Source organism: Sporobolomyces salmoneus (genome assembly GCF_050403485.1).
Source record: "Sporobolomyces salmoneus JCM6883 DNA, S_salmoneus_JCM6883_v1_ctg1, whole genome shotgun sequence".
Taxonomy (NCBI): Eukaryota; Fungi; Basidiomycota; class Microbotryomycetes; order Sporidiobolales; family Sporidiobolaceae; genus Sporobolomyces; species Sporobolomyces salmoneus.
This window is the reverse complement of record NW_027481162.1, coordinates 888,340-901,125: the sequence shown is the minus strand read 5'-3', so window position 1 is coordinate 901,125 and position 12,786 is coordinate 888,340. Positions and strand designations below refer to the sequence as shown.

Below are 12,786 nucleotides of genomic sequence, written 5' to 3'. Positions count from 1 at the left end.
TCTGACAGAAGCTGGAAACTTTTGTTTCTTCTCTACCCTTCACTTCATATTCAGTAAAACTGGATCGGCCCCTGACGGCTCACGAGCTGATTCTCTTTGCGACTACCGGCGGCGCACAGAGGATCCACGCGAGCGTCGACGCGACTCTCGTCTCTTTCGAAACTCTACCTCTCTCAATTCGAGCTCTTTCATCCTGCAGCTCTGGCTCGTTGAGTTTGTAAAACCTTAGAGCCAATCTGTTGTTTGTGAGACATTTCTGAAGCGAGAAGGCTTGCCTACTGTAGCGTCACGCACTTCTGCTCATTAGATCCTGAGGCTGCTTCGTTTTCTTTCTGCGATCGGTGCCCGACTGCGGTAGACCGCTACGACGGTACTGTGTCCTTCCTGCTTTAATTCGAGTGACTCGGCTGCGGCATGTTCGGAGGCAAGAGAATCAGAGGCAAAGACTGCAGACTGAAGTTCATTTCGCTCGGCGCGTCGAAATGTTTCGTTTTCAGCCTCAGTTGCGTATTACAAGTGTCCGTACGCGTCCACGGACATGAAATGTGGCTCTGTGCAAGCTGTGCTTACCGATCCTGGAACGATCAACGTTCCGGAGCATCGTTTGACAAGCGAACCCGTCACCCGCGCCAGCCTTGCTCGACTTGGTTGTTTTCTCGGACGGAAGGAACTGGTCGAGACTACAACTGTTCCTGGTCGTGGTGATCTCCAATTGTAGCTTCCTCGTCTCATTCGCCCCCGAAGGTGAACGGTCAGTGAGAGCAGAATTGAGCTTCAGCAACCGTTCTGATTTCCTTGACCCGTCTTCGTCGATCGCTCTTGCGGCTCTCGCGCAGAGGTAGCATAGAAGGGAAAGAAAAGACAGTGCGTGTGTATTGACAAGTGCAGACGAAAGGAAACGAGGGGTCGGGTAACAAACAAACGAGAAATCTGTACTGCAAGGCGAGGGCGAAACGAGAAAAGGTACAACAAATTGCGAGGAGAGAAGAAGAGAGACAGCTAAGATTGTCGACGAGGGATTACTTGCCTTCCTTCGCAGCTTTTTTGGCGAGACGTTGTCGTTCGTTTTCAGCTTTCCTCGCCGCTTCTTCAGCTCGGAAGATCTCCCTGAAAGACATCGGATTCCTCGTCAGCTTCCCAGAAAGTCCAGCAGCTGGAAGAGGGAGCGCGACCTACATCTCAGCTCGACTACGTCTCTTTCGTTTCGGTTTCGGTTGACCATTCTCATCGAGTTCGGGTTTCCTCTTCCTCGGAGCGGGAGCGGGTTTCGGTTTCGTCTCGGAAGCAATCGATCCCGAAGCGACAGAGCCACTCGGACTCGCAGGTTGTTCGACGTCGTCATCGTTCGCGGCGGTTTGATTCGGATTCGCGAAGAATGAGAAAGCGTCTAGAACGTCAAGCGAGAGATGAGTAATGGCGGTCTAGGTTTAAGAAGAAGTGGAGACTCACCTTCGTCGTCAGCGCCAAGGTCCCATGGAGAAGGTTTCGAAGCTTCCTCGAGAGCAGCAGCCGCCTTTTGTCGTTTCGTTTCTTCTCGTTTCGCCGCACCCCTGATCACAACAATTCGTCAGACGACTGACTCAGACAAAGACTTTAAGAAGAGACTTACTTCTTTCCATCAGCACTCATCCTTTCGGCGAGCGCATTCCTCTTCTCCTCGGCACGACGCAATCCCTCTTGAAGTTCGTTATCATCCAGCAACAACGAAACGACCTCGTTCGCTTTCGCAGGACCTTCGCTCGGTGGAGCCGCCCCCGAGGAGCCAACGACGGCATCTTGAACGAGTTTCTTGTTTCGCGCGAGTTGAACGATTCGTTCGTCGACGGTGTCTTTCGTGATGAGTCGGTAGACGGTGACTTGTTTCGTTTGACCGAGTCGATGAGCACGATCCATTGCTTGTGCGTCGTTCTACGGGGCGATGTTTCAGTGAGAGCAGCTGAGGAAGGAGAATGGAGGGGCGACTCACTGAGGGGTTCCAATCGGAATCGTAGAAAATGACGGTGTCAGCCGCAGTCAAGTTAATACCGAGACCTCCAGCACGAGTCGAGAGCAAGAAGATGAAAAGTTCGGGTCTATCGAAGCTCAGAGTCAGTTCAGATTCAACCGGGGAAGGAACGAGAGTCGACTCACTTTGTTTGCCAATCAGTGACCATGTCTCGACGTTCCGAAATCGTCGAAGAACCATCGAGACGCAGATACTTGTGTTGACGGAACGCGAGGTATTCTTCGAACAAATCGATCATTCGAGTCATTTGGAAGTAGATTAAACAACGATGTCCTCCCGCTTTCAATTCCGTCAACAACTGATCGAGTTTCGCGAGTTTGCCCGAGTCGAGAATGAGTTTCTGGAGTTGAGGGACTTGCATCGAAGGGAGCGGCATTTGAGTGATCGAGGAAGAACCGAGGAATCCTTGAGGTGAGAATCCGGGAAGTACTTCTTCGAATCGTTCGATCGTCGCAGAGTTTTCGTAAGAAGTTGGGGGAATACCGAAGATCGCTGCTTTCGATAGCTCGTCGAATCGTTGAGCTTCGTTCTCGTAGGAGAAGGAACGATCGCTACAAGTAGCTTCGATCGCTGGGGCAACGGCGGCGTCTTGATAGAATCGAGCATCTTGTGAAGTGAGGGGAGATTCGTTGCGGTAAGCTTCTTCGACTCCTCCGAGGGAAACGAGAGAGAGCGTGTTGGCAGATCGGAATCGAGGAATTCGAGAAGAAGAGGGGAGGATCGTGAGATTGAGAGGTTTCGACGGTGCTTCGTCTTTTTCAAGAGCGCTGTGACCCCGTTGACGTCTCAGCATCGCAGTGACGCAGAGCGCAAGAAAGAACTCACAGATCGTGAAGGTTGTCGAGAAGGGCAGCGTTCTGTCGTTGGAGAGCTGTACCGAGTCGGACTGCACCATGTGACGATACGGCGCGGTAGAGTTCGGCGGGACTGTACTTGAGACCTCGAGCGAATGCGAATGTTGAGTCTGAACAAAGACAAGTCAGTGACGACTCCGTAGTCGTAGTGAGAGGTGAACGTAGGGACTCACTGTTCTCCTTGAGCGATTGAGAGATGTAAGCGGGTTGCCAGATATTCATGAGTCGATCGAGGTAGAGAGTATCCGATCCAGCTTTCGAATTCGATCCGGGAACATTGAGGATTCCTCCTTCACGATACATTGTCTTCGGAATCGTGTACTCGATCGAGCTTCTCGTCGCGTAAGGGACGTCGAGTACTTCAGGATCTCGAATGATACTCGCCGTCTTGTTGAGACTCGCGAAGGCGAAAGGAGCCGTAACGTCGGCACGTTCGAACAATTCCGGGTGGTTGCAGACTTTGCGGAATTGCATGATGAGGTTCATCAACCGTTTGACGCTGTCGTCGTCGCTGAGAGATGAAGCACGAGCGACGAGGTCGGTGATCGAGATGTTTTCGCGGAGAGTTCGATACATGACTTTTTGTCGAGGTGTGAGATCGCAGTAGAGGTCGATTTCGATCTATGCGCGAGGCCGATGTCAGTAAGTACCTCTGAGAGCGAGATACTGCTGACTGGACTCACCTTGTCCCCCAATTCGTTCTGAACGTTCTTCTTGATTCGACGCAACATGAACGGTTTCAAGATCATGTGCAATCGTCTCAGTTGATGTTCGTTCATTTCGTTCTTGTTGTCTCCCTTCTTCTCGATCCCTTGCGAGAACCATTCCGAGAATTCGTCGTGAGAGTCGAACAGGGACGGCATGATGAAATGGAGGAGGGCCCAAAGTTCGTGCATCGAGTTTTGGATCGGAGTTCCCGTGAGCAAGAGTCGATTGCGACAACGGAAGCCGAGGAGAGTCTTCCATCGAGTCGATCCGGAACTTTTGATCGCTTGAGCTTCATCGAGGACCATGTACTGCCAACGGACTTGATTGAAGTATTTCTCGTCGACGACCGCCTGCTCATTATCTGTCAATGAGAATGAGACTACAACAGCGTAAGTGAGAGAGTGACTTACGAGTTGATAAGAAGTGACAACAACGTGGAAAGGAGCATCTTTATCGTAACGAATCGATTTCCTATTCCAGAACTTCCTCAACACAGCTCGATCTTTCGTTGTTCCCCAATACGGTAACGCTTTGAGGTTCGGAACGAATTTCGTGATTTCTTGTTGCCAATTGTGTAACGTCGAAGCCGGAGAAATGACGAGGAACGGTCCCCAGATGTTGTGAACTTCGGCCAGATACGCCATGAGAGAGATCGATTGGACCGTTTTACCGAGTCCCATCTCGTCGGCGAGGATTCCGTTGATACCTTGCTCGTACAAGTTTGCGAGCCAGTTGAGTCCTTTGAGTTGGTACTCTTTGAGAGTCGCGGCGAGCATTTTCGGTTGAGTAACGACGACGTCTCCTCCGGTTGAAGGGTTCTGGAAGTTGAGATCGTCTCCATCGACTGTTCACGACCATTCGAGTCAGCTTAGAAGATGGGAGGGCGGGAAAGAAAGGGTCCTTACAATCGAGAGGAGCTTGAGGATTCGAAGCACCTGGTTCAGTAGCGGCGAGTTGAGCTTTCGCAGCAGCATCGAATTGAGCAGCAACTTCTTTTGCAGCGTTGATGGCGTTCTGAGCGTTTCGTCGAGCGTGTTGAGCTGCGAGACTTTCGTCGTCTAAATGGAAGCAAGGCGCTTTCACGACTCAGTCTCGTTGTTCGTTCGGGCGAGATAAGATGTGAGAGGGCGTTGCTCACCGTCGTCAAAGTCGAGAGCTTTGAGTTCTGATCCCTCTGGTAGATCTTGAGCAGCGATCGCAGCTTTGAGGGCTTCACTCTGTTCCGGTGCAGAGACTTTCGGAGCCGTTTCTCCAGCAGTATCCGCCGAATCTTCAGCTTCGTTCGCTGTGAGACGCGACGAGTGAACGAGAGTCAGCTCAAAGTGGTCGAAATGGAAGAGACGATGGAAGTCAACTCACTTTTGATCTTGCTGCCAACGAAATGAGAGTACAACTCGGTTTGCGTGATCAAGAAGTTCAATTTCCTCGCCGTTCGTTTCGCTTCTCGCACTTCTTCTTCCTTTCTCGCCTTGTCCATCGCTTCCTTCTCGACCTTCTTGCGATACTCTCGTTCGCGTTTCTCGTTCCCTTTCATGAACATCATCAACTACTCACGAGGTCGGAGTCAGTCGAGTTCAGGCATGAGAGCCACAGAGAGGAAAGAACTGACCTCTCGCATAACTCGTTTTGCTCGGTTCTGAACATCCTTGACTGGTTTAGTTCGAACAGAGATCTTGCGAGCTTCACGAGTGACGACAGTGGCGAGACGTTTCGTGAAGAATTGACGAGAAGTAGAACTCTGTTGAGCGATTTTAGCGACCTGTGATGTGAAAACGTATAACAATAAGCAGTCGCAAGACGACGAAACTGCGCAAACGACTCCACTCACCTTGGGGATATCCTTCTTTGCGATTTGAGTCCAGATCTTTCGTTCGAGTTCTGCGATCTGTTGAGGTTTCCTCTTGACGAGGATTTCGGAACTTCCACTCGGTCCCATCTCCTCCAATTCTTCGTCCATCGCCATCGAAGGTGAATCGGGAGCAGCGTAAGCGGAGACGTTCGCGTCGTAAAGTGAGGGTCGATCATCCGAGAATGTCGAAGAAGAACGTCGACGACCTTTGCCTTTTCGTTTATTCGTTCCTCCTTCGTATTCGTCGATTTCATCATCGAGCAAGTCGTCATAGTCGTCTTCTCCATACCCGCCGAACGCGGCAAGAGCTCTCGCAGCTTCGTCCTCCAAGTTTTCCCCTCCTTCTGGACGACGACGTTTCCTCGCTCCTCTCCCCGTCGCCGACAGTTCCTCTTCAGTCTGTTTGATCCTACTCTGAGCTTCCAACCTCTCCCTCGCCAATTTCTCCGCCTCGAGTTTCTCCTCGGCCGCTCGTTCCTCCGGCGTCAAATTCGCTTTCCGTTCTTGTTCCGCCAACTTCGCCAACCTCGCTTCTTCGGCCCTCTGTTTCCTCACTTCGTTATCATGTTCCTTCTTCAACCTCTCCTCTTCCCTCCTCTTCCTCGCGGCATCCCTCTGTTTCTTCAACCTCTCCTCCTTCTCCCTCTCTCTCGCTTGACGTTGTTCCTCCTCTGCTTCATACCTCATTCTCTCTTCCTGTTCCCTGATCACTCGAGACGCTTCCTCCTGTTGCAGTTGGACCATCCTAACTTCTTTCCGTTCTTTCATGAGAGGTAAACGTTTCTCCGAAAATTCGACAACTTTCGCCGCGACGAGGAACTTCCTACTGGCTTCTTCTTCCTCGACGGCTCGTTCGACTTGTTGACGACGTGAGTGTTGGGAGAGGATGTAGTGTTGTAAAGGTTCCCTCCAGATGTGAGCGGTCGAACGAAGGAGTCCGTCTCCTTCTTCGTCAGATTCTGCTCCAGGATCGATTCCCCCTACTGCGAGTCCGTTGGTAGCTGGTACAATTGCTCCTCCTCCTCCTCCTCGAGAAGCACGACTACCGCTAGCAACTGGAGCAGCACCGGCAGTAGAGGTCGAAGGGTTGTATTCATCATCTTCGTAAACCTCGTCGTTGTATCGTTTCGGTCGATTCGAAGTACGTGCCGATGACTACACTCGGCGAGTTTAGTCAGTCCCAGTCAGCTCGACAAAAGCAAGAGAGGGAGTTGGACTGACTCTTCGACTCCCATAATCCTCATCATCATCGTCGAATGAAGCTTGAGCGGCTTTACTGGGTCGTTTCCTCCTCCTGTTACTCGTACTCGCGACAGGTGCGGGAGGATTTCCGTAAGAGGCTGAACCGTCGAGAAGGTGGGAGAAGGAAGCCATTCTCTCCAGTCAAGGAGGGGAGACGAGAGAGGTGGAGCTTGAAGTGGAGGAAGCTGAGAGTGTAATCTATCTGCAGAGTGCGAGGGAGGATCGGTCAGCTACACACGAAACAGAGGACGAAGGGAGCCAAATTCTCGCCGAGGAGGGGAGGTCGAATCCCTCTCGTATAGCTCAGTCAATGAGCAGTCTGAACAGCTTACCTAGGTGTACTACACGCCTTCGATCACTCTATGAGCCCCTCGGAAGTGGTCCCGATGAGTTTGACGGCTTGAACGAGTTGTGAGGTCGAGAGTGACGGCGAGTTGGAAACGATGGATGAGCTGTACTCGACTTCCGATCTGAACGTGTTCCTCTTGTCTAGTTGACTCAGAAGCGTTCTGTCGGGTCGAAGAGTCGCGGCGTGGGTTTGCTTTGGGTAAGAGTTGACGAGATGCGTCCCCTGGATTTGCTCCTTAGACTCTCGACTCTCGCTCGTGCATGCATTCAATCATTTATTCGTGTTCGCTCGTTCGCGGAGGCATATGTACAGCTGAGATTGGCAAGTTATGAGCACGGCAATTGAGCAAATCGCGGTAATTGCGAAATGCGAGTGGAGGAGAAGAGAAACGAAGAAATTCGCAAAGAGGAATCCCTCTCTCTTCGACCTTCATCGAGACGGAAAAACGGGCACTTGCAGAGTCCTATCAGCACAAAGAGTCACAGACTTGTCGAGAAACGAGAACGAGAGCAGAAGAGGCGGGGGAGTGTGACACAGAAAGCTTGAACAACAAAAAAAGGAGAATCGAGAGAAACGGGAACTTGACGAGCTTGAACTTGGTGGACGGTCTTAGCGACCAGCAGCGAGAGCACCTATATTCGAAGGGCCGATTCGATCAGCGTCTTTCCTGGAGAACGCAGCAGATCGGAGAAGGGCACGACGAACCTTTGTTACGTTTCGGATCTCCCATTTTAACGACTTTGACTTCTTTACCCCAGGCGATACTCTGCTCCACTCACCCACCTCGTCAGCGAGAGTAACAAGGGAACGAGAGAAGACAGGATATGAGAACTTACTCCCATTTCTTGAGGAGTGATGAGGATGAATTGAGTTTGATCAGCGGATTTAGCGGTATCAATCATCATTGTCATAGCGATACGACGATTGACAGCGTCCTTCACGAGTGAATGATGAGTCATTATAGCTTAGAAGATAGAGTAGAAGAAATAGACTCACCATGAAAACATCCTTGAAATTCGTGAAGGAGAAAAATGTCAGCTCAAGTCGTAGCTGAGGACAATTTCTCGACTCACGAATTCATCCAAGCACCTCAACGGACACCCAACCGCTTCCCACATAGTCAACAACAAACAAATCGTCGAGAAACTTTTCTCTCCTCCCGACAACGCCGCCGCGTCCTTCCTCTTCGACTTCTCCTTCCCTTTGTCGGCATCGGTTTGAACGGCGAGATGAAGTTGGGTACGATCGTGATCGAATTTTAGTTTACCGTGGAATCCTCGGTTCGAGAGGTAGAAACCGAATTGCATCTTCGCTCGATGACAGATGTGAGCGCGGAAATCGGTCCATTTCGTAGTTCGACTCTCGTATGCCTCCGCAAGTTGCTACATCACACCATCCTCCGGTCAGTGACCTCGACTAATATAGAGAGAAAGAGGGGGAAGAGATACGTACGGAGATGAGAGTACCCAATTCGTTTGTTTGACGAATCGCATCTTGCGCGACTTTCTTCCTCACGTGCATCTCTTCGACGATTTGTTCAGTCGTAGCACCTTGACGTTTCTCTCGTTCCCTCAATACTCTCTCGATCGCTTCAATTTCCCTCGCGAGTCGTTCGGGAGTTCGACGTTTTCCTCCTGCGACTCGTTCTGGTGGAGGTCGTTCGCAAATCGATGCTGCTTGTTCAGTTCGGGTCTACTCATCGAGGTGTCAGTGAGAGAGTAAGAGATTGAGTGAGAGAGAGAAGATACCTCGAGTTGTTCTTGTAAGCCTTTAGCTTCAGCTTGATGAGCTTTGATTTTCGCCGCGTTGTCTTCCATGTCTCGTCTCGCCCGTTTCAATTTACCCTCGATTGTATTTACTTTCCCATAGAGGTCAGCGAGGATGTCCTGTCGAACGAGATTCGGCAATCTCCGTCAGCAATTGACAGTTCCTCACGCTGAAAAGATCGTTTGAAAAAAACTTACGGTGATTCTCGCCGTGAGTTTGTCAGCTTTCGCGACTTCGTGCCTGAGGAAGTTCAATCGTTCGACCGCAGGTCTCATATCCTCGCTTTCCGATTCATACTGTTCCAATCCTGCTTGATATTGAGCCGTCATGTTTGCAATTTCCGTCTCGACCTCCTATTATCCCTCACTCACTCAATCATCAGACAAGCATTCTGGTAGAAGAGAAAGAGAGAGATGGGGGAACGCACGGTCTTTGAAGCGAGTAGAGCTGAAATGTTGCTAGGTTGTTCTTCGGTGAGTTTTTCAGTGTTCGAGCCGATTTCTTGTTCCAATCGACGTTTCCTCCTCTGATGATCTTTGATCTCGTTCTATAATCATCATCCTTGCTCGTCAACGTTGTCGGCTGACGGGAGCGAGAGAGGGTGAGCTGTGAACTTACTTCGAGAGCTTTCATTCGTTGTTCCTCCGCTTTGGCTCGTTGACCCGCTTCAACCCTACGCTGTTCGATTCCTCGCATGTCGTTCTCGATCCTTTGGATCTCTTGATCAATCGCACTGGGCAACATTGAAGAAGAAAGCAAAAGTAAGAACCTTGATTTCGCAATCTTGAACGAAAAGAGAGACTAGGACTCACGCGATCGATTGAGAAACATCGGCTTCCAACCTCGGACTTCCCGTCCAATCCCTCATCGAAGTCGAAGAAGATCTTCCTCCTCTGCATTACTCAGAATTCAAAAATCCCTCATCAGTTTTCTCCTCTCTCGAGATCAGACACTCCGAGAGAGAGAGAGACTGACGAATGACGAAGTTGATACATATCGGCACTGAAAGCTCTCGAAACGTTCCTAGGATCGGTACGCATGAGGTTATCTCCATCGGGACGTTTCGGGACCAAAGCGATTTTTTCGATTTGATTCGAGTTGATCAAAGCTTGTTTGACTAGTTGGTCGTCGATCTACTCAAACCATATACGTCAAATGAGTCAGTCGGGAGAGTGAGTGGAGAGAGAGAAGGGACTGGACGAACGGCGAGAGCACGAAGAACGGTAAGAATTTGAGGGTCGGGTTCTCCTCGAGCGAGATCAGAATCGAAACTGTCGTCGTGGCGAACGCAAAGGACCATCGTATCCTTCGATCTACTCAAACGATCATCATCTTTGTCAGTTCACACGATGGCAAAAGAAGTGAGAGAGAGAGAGAGAGAGAAGAACTGACAAAGGGAAACGTTGAATCAATCTCCTGAGATTGTCGGCATCCCCTGCATCCTCACAAACGAATCCGTTCAAATAATGATTGAAGAACGCATCGAGCGCTTTCGCATATTCTGGATGATTCAACTTGACGTGTAAACCCATCGGTCCAACGACTCTTCCTCTCCATCCACGTTCGTTTTGAATCGCTTGAATGAGTTGAGGCATCGCGGCTCCAAACTTCATCAATTTGTTCCTCGCGGCCATTTGAATACCATTCCTTCTTCCGAACAAGTCGTCCTTCTGTCGACTCGCGTTCGAGAGTTGTTGTTTCAAATCGTGGTATTCATCGGCGGAACGACGATATTCGATTTGAACTTGATTTCGAAGTTGTTCCTTCTCGTGTACTTGAATCTCAATCTTCGTGATCTCGTTCTCTGCTTTATCGATCGCGGCACGAATCGGTGCTCGTTCAGCTTCGATATCTCGAGAAAGTTTCGCTTCTTCTAAAGCGATTTGTTTTTCGAGATCTTCTAGAATCGCTCGTTGACGTCCAATTTGTCCATTGATCGTTCGTTGTTCGTTCTGTGTGAGTGAGCGAAAACACCAAAAATTCGTAAAAAACAGTCAGTGTTCCACTTTTTTCTCGACACGAGCGGAGAGAGAAAGAAGGGGAAGAGGGAACGTACTTTCCACTTGAGCGCACGAGCTTTCTTCTCAGTCGTCTTTCGTTCCAATTCATGAATCTCGGGGAGTTGTCCAGCTTGACTAGCTCGAGATTCTGCTTCAGCTTCTTTCGCAGTGTTGATTTCGCCGTTGATTTCGTCGAGTTCCGTCTAAACAACCCCGTTTCAAGACGAGTCAATGACCGTGCTTATCGAGGAGAGAGAGAGAGATAGAGGAGGAAGAGACTCACTTCAAGACTGTTGACTTGAGTTTCGAACGAAGCACCATTATCGATCTCTTTTTGAATCTCTCTCGTCGCAAACGCGATTTGCTACATTTCCTCCTCATCAACCCTCGTCAGTCTCCTCAAAAAACTGAAAGAAAGAAGAAGAAAACGAAAACCCACCTCCTCCATCTCTTCTACATAACTCCAAACCCTCAAATCCTGCAAACCCTTCAACTTATCCTGCTGTTCCATCGCGGCCTGAGCTTCCTTCGCCCGATCTTTCGCCCTCTTGTACGCTTCCTTCAATTCGGGTAATACTTCCTTCTTGCGATTGAGAGCTTCTTCCATCGTTTCAGTGTTGGCTCGGATTTGTTCGTATTCTTCCGTTAGTTGCGCGAGTTGAGTACCCCTCAAAAAGAACTACAGAGAAAACGGACGCGAGTGAGAAGGAGGGAAAGGAGGGAGAGGATGAAGAGAAAGAGGGAACGAACGTTGTATTTATCACGAGCTGAAGCTTTCGCAAGGAATTGACGAGATTGATCTTGAGTCAATACAGTCATCGGGTTATCGACTTGAAGGTTGAAATGATCGACTGTAAGCATCCCCCATTCCCCTCTCTCGTGAGTCACCTGCACCGAAAACCCAGAGAAAGGAGAAGATGACACTGACGAATCGCATCAAGAGTAGCTTTCTTCGTATCAATCGTTTTCCCATCCTCATTCTTGATCTTGTAATTCCCTCCACCCGATTTATTGATCGTTCGTTCAATCGTTAATTCTCTCCCATAAATTTCGGGTTTGAACGCGTCGGATCCTTTGTTTGCGAGAGTTACGGCACAACGAGCGGACCTACTCACTCGCAAACATCGACATCCAACGAGGTGAGCTTGTGGAAACGGGAGAGAGGGAGGAGGAGAGAGGTAGAGAGGAGAACGTACGTTTGACCTTCACGAATCAAGTCACCTCCTTTCGTACCACGATTCTAACCATCCGGCAATCTTTCACTCTCGTCAGTCCATAGAAAGAGCACGAAGAAAGCGAAAGAAAGACGGACGGTAGCTTTCGCATTCCCACCCAAAGCCATCGTGATTCCCGTCAAAACTGCACTTTTCCCCGAACCGTTCACTCCAACGAGGAAATTCACTTGAGGTCCGAAATCCACTTCGGTAGAGTAATGACACTGCACATTCACCCAATTCCCTTCTCAGCTCGTCGTTGTTGGAGAGACAAAGCGAGAGAGAACGAGAGACGCACCATGAAATTCTCAAGTTTAACATGAGTAATGACTCCCGCTTCTGCGATTTTCAGATTCTATACTCGCGGTTACAAGCACAACGTTAACTCGCTGTTCAAGAGAGTAAACAAGGGAGGTACGTGCCGACGATTTAATCTGTTGAGTATTCCTCATCTGTTCCAATGCCTCCTGATCCTGTTCCTCAGTATCACTCATCTCTTCATCCTCCTCTTCTTCCTCGTCTCCCTCTTGCGTAGCACGAGGAGGGGTTGAATTGGGTAGAGGAGAACCCGTCGTTCGAGCGCGTTTCGAGAGAGGTGGACTACCGCTACCGGATGCTTGAGAGGAACCCGAGGGACCACCTTCGTCGTCGTCGGAGAGATCGTGTTTACGTGGCATTCGTCGAGTGAAGGTGTGTGGGAGAAGAGAGAGAAGAAGAGAAGCGCGCTTCCGATTTCTGGCGTCGACTCGCGAAAGAGGCCTCTTAAATCGTTTCTTTATGGCTTGGTAGACTGTATAG

General features: G+C 49.9%; 2 protein-coding genes across 2 annotated transcripts; both read right to left on the bottom strand.

Moving 5' to 3' along the window:
* Positions 1 to 1,019: 1,019 nt before the first annotated feature.
* On the bottom strand, positions 1,020 to 6,790 carry JCM6883_007639 (uncharacterized protein; the record flags this gene model as incomplete). The annotated part of the gene is made up of 16 exons (XM_076628470.1): positions 1,020 to 1,107; positions 1,177 to 1,387; positions 1,450 to 1,550; positions 1,610 to 1,908; positions 1,967 to 2,072; positions 2,131 to 2,772; positions 2,831 to 2,969; positions 3,033 to 3,480; positions 3,543 to 3,917; positions 3,978 to 4,411; positions 4,473 to 4,625; positions 4,706 to 4,852; positions 4,927 to 5,113; positions 5,177 to 5,326; positions 5,396 to 6,571; positions 6,638 to 6,790. The coding sequence occupies 16 exons, from the start codon at positions 6,788 to 6,790 to the stop codon at positions 1,020 to 1,022; spliced, it is 4,809 nt and encodes a 1,602-aa protein (XP_076491871.1).
* Positions 6,791 to 7,616: 826 nt separating this feature from the next.
* SMC6 (DNA repair protein SMC6) lies at positions 7,617 to 12,665 on the bottom strand (the record flags this gene model as incomplete). The annotated part of the gene is made up of 23 exons (XM_076628469.1): positions 7,617 to 7,639; positions 7,713 to 7,773; positions 7,844 to 7,942; positions 8,004 to 8,015; positions 8,081 to 8,389; positions 8,460 to 8,699; positions 8,756 to 8,893; positions 8,972 to 9,127; positions 9,202 to 9,321; positions 9,393 to 9,507; positions 9,587 to 9,667; positions 9,750 to 9,907; positions 9,979 to 10,087; positions 10,167 to 10,726; positions 10,831 to 10,977; positions 11,058 to 11,138; positions 11,214 to 11,453; positions 11,525 to 11,625; positions 11,703 to 11,881; positions 11,971 to 12,014; positions 12,087 to 12,212; positions 12,287 to 12,327; positions 12,407 to 12,665. 23 exons carry the CDS (start codon positions 12,663 to 12,665, stop codon positions 7,617 to 7,619), a joined length of 3,399 nt encoding a protein of 1,132 aa, XP_076491870.1.
* Positions 12,666 to 12,786: the final 121 nt, after the last annotated feature.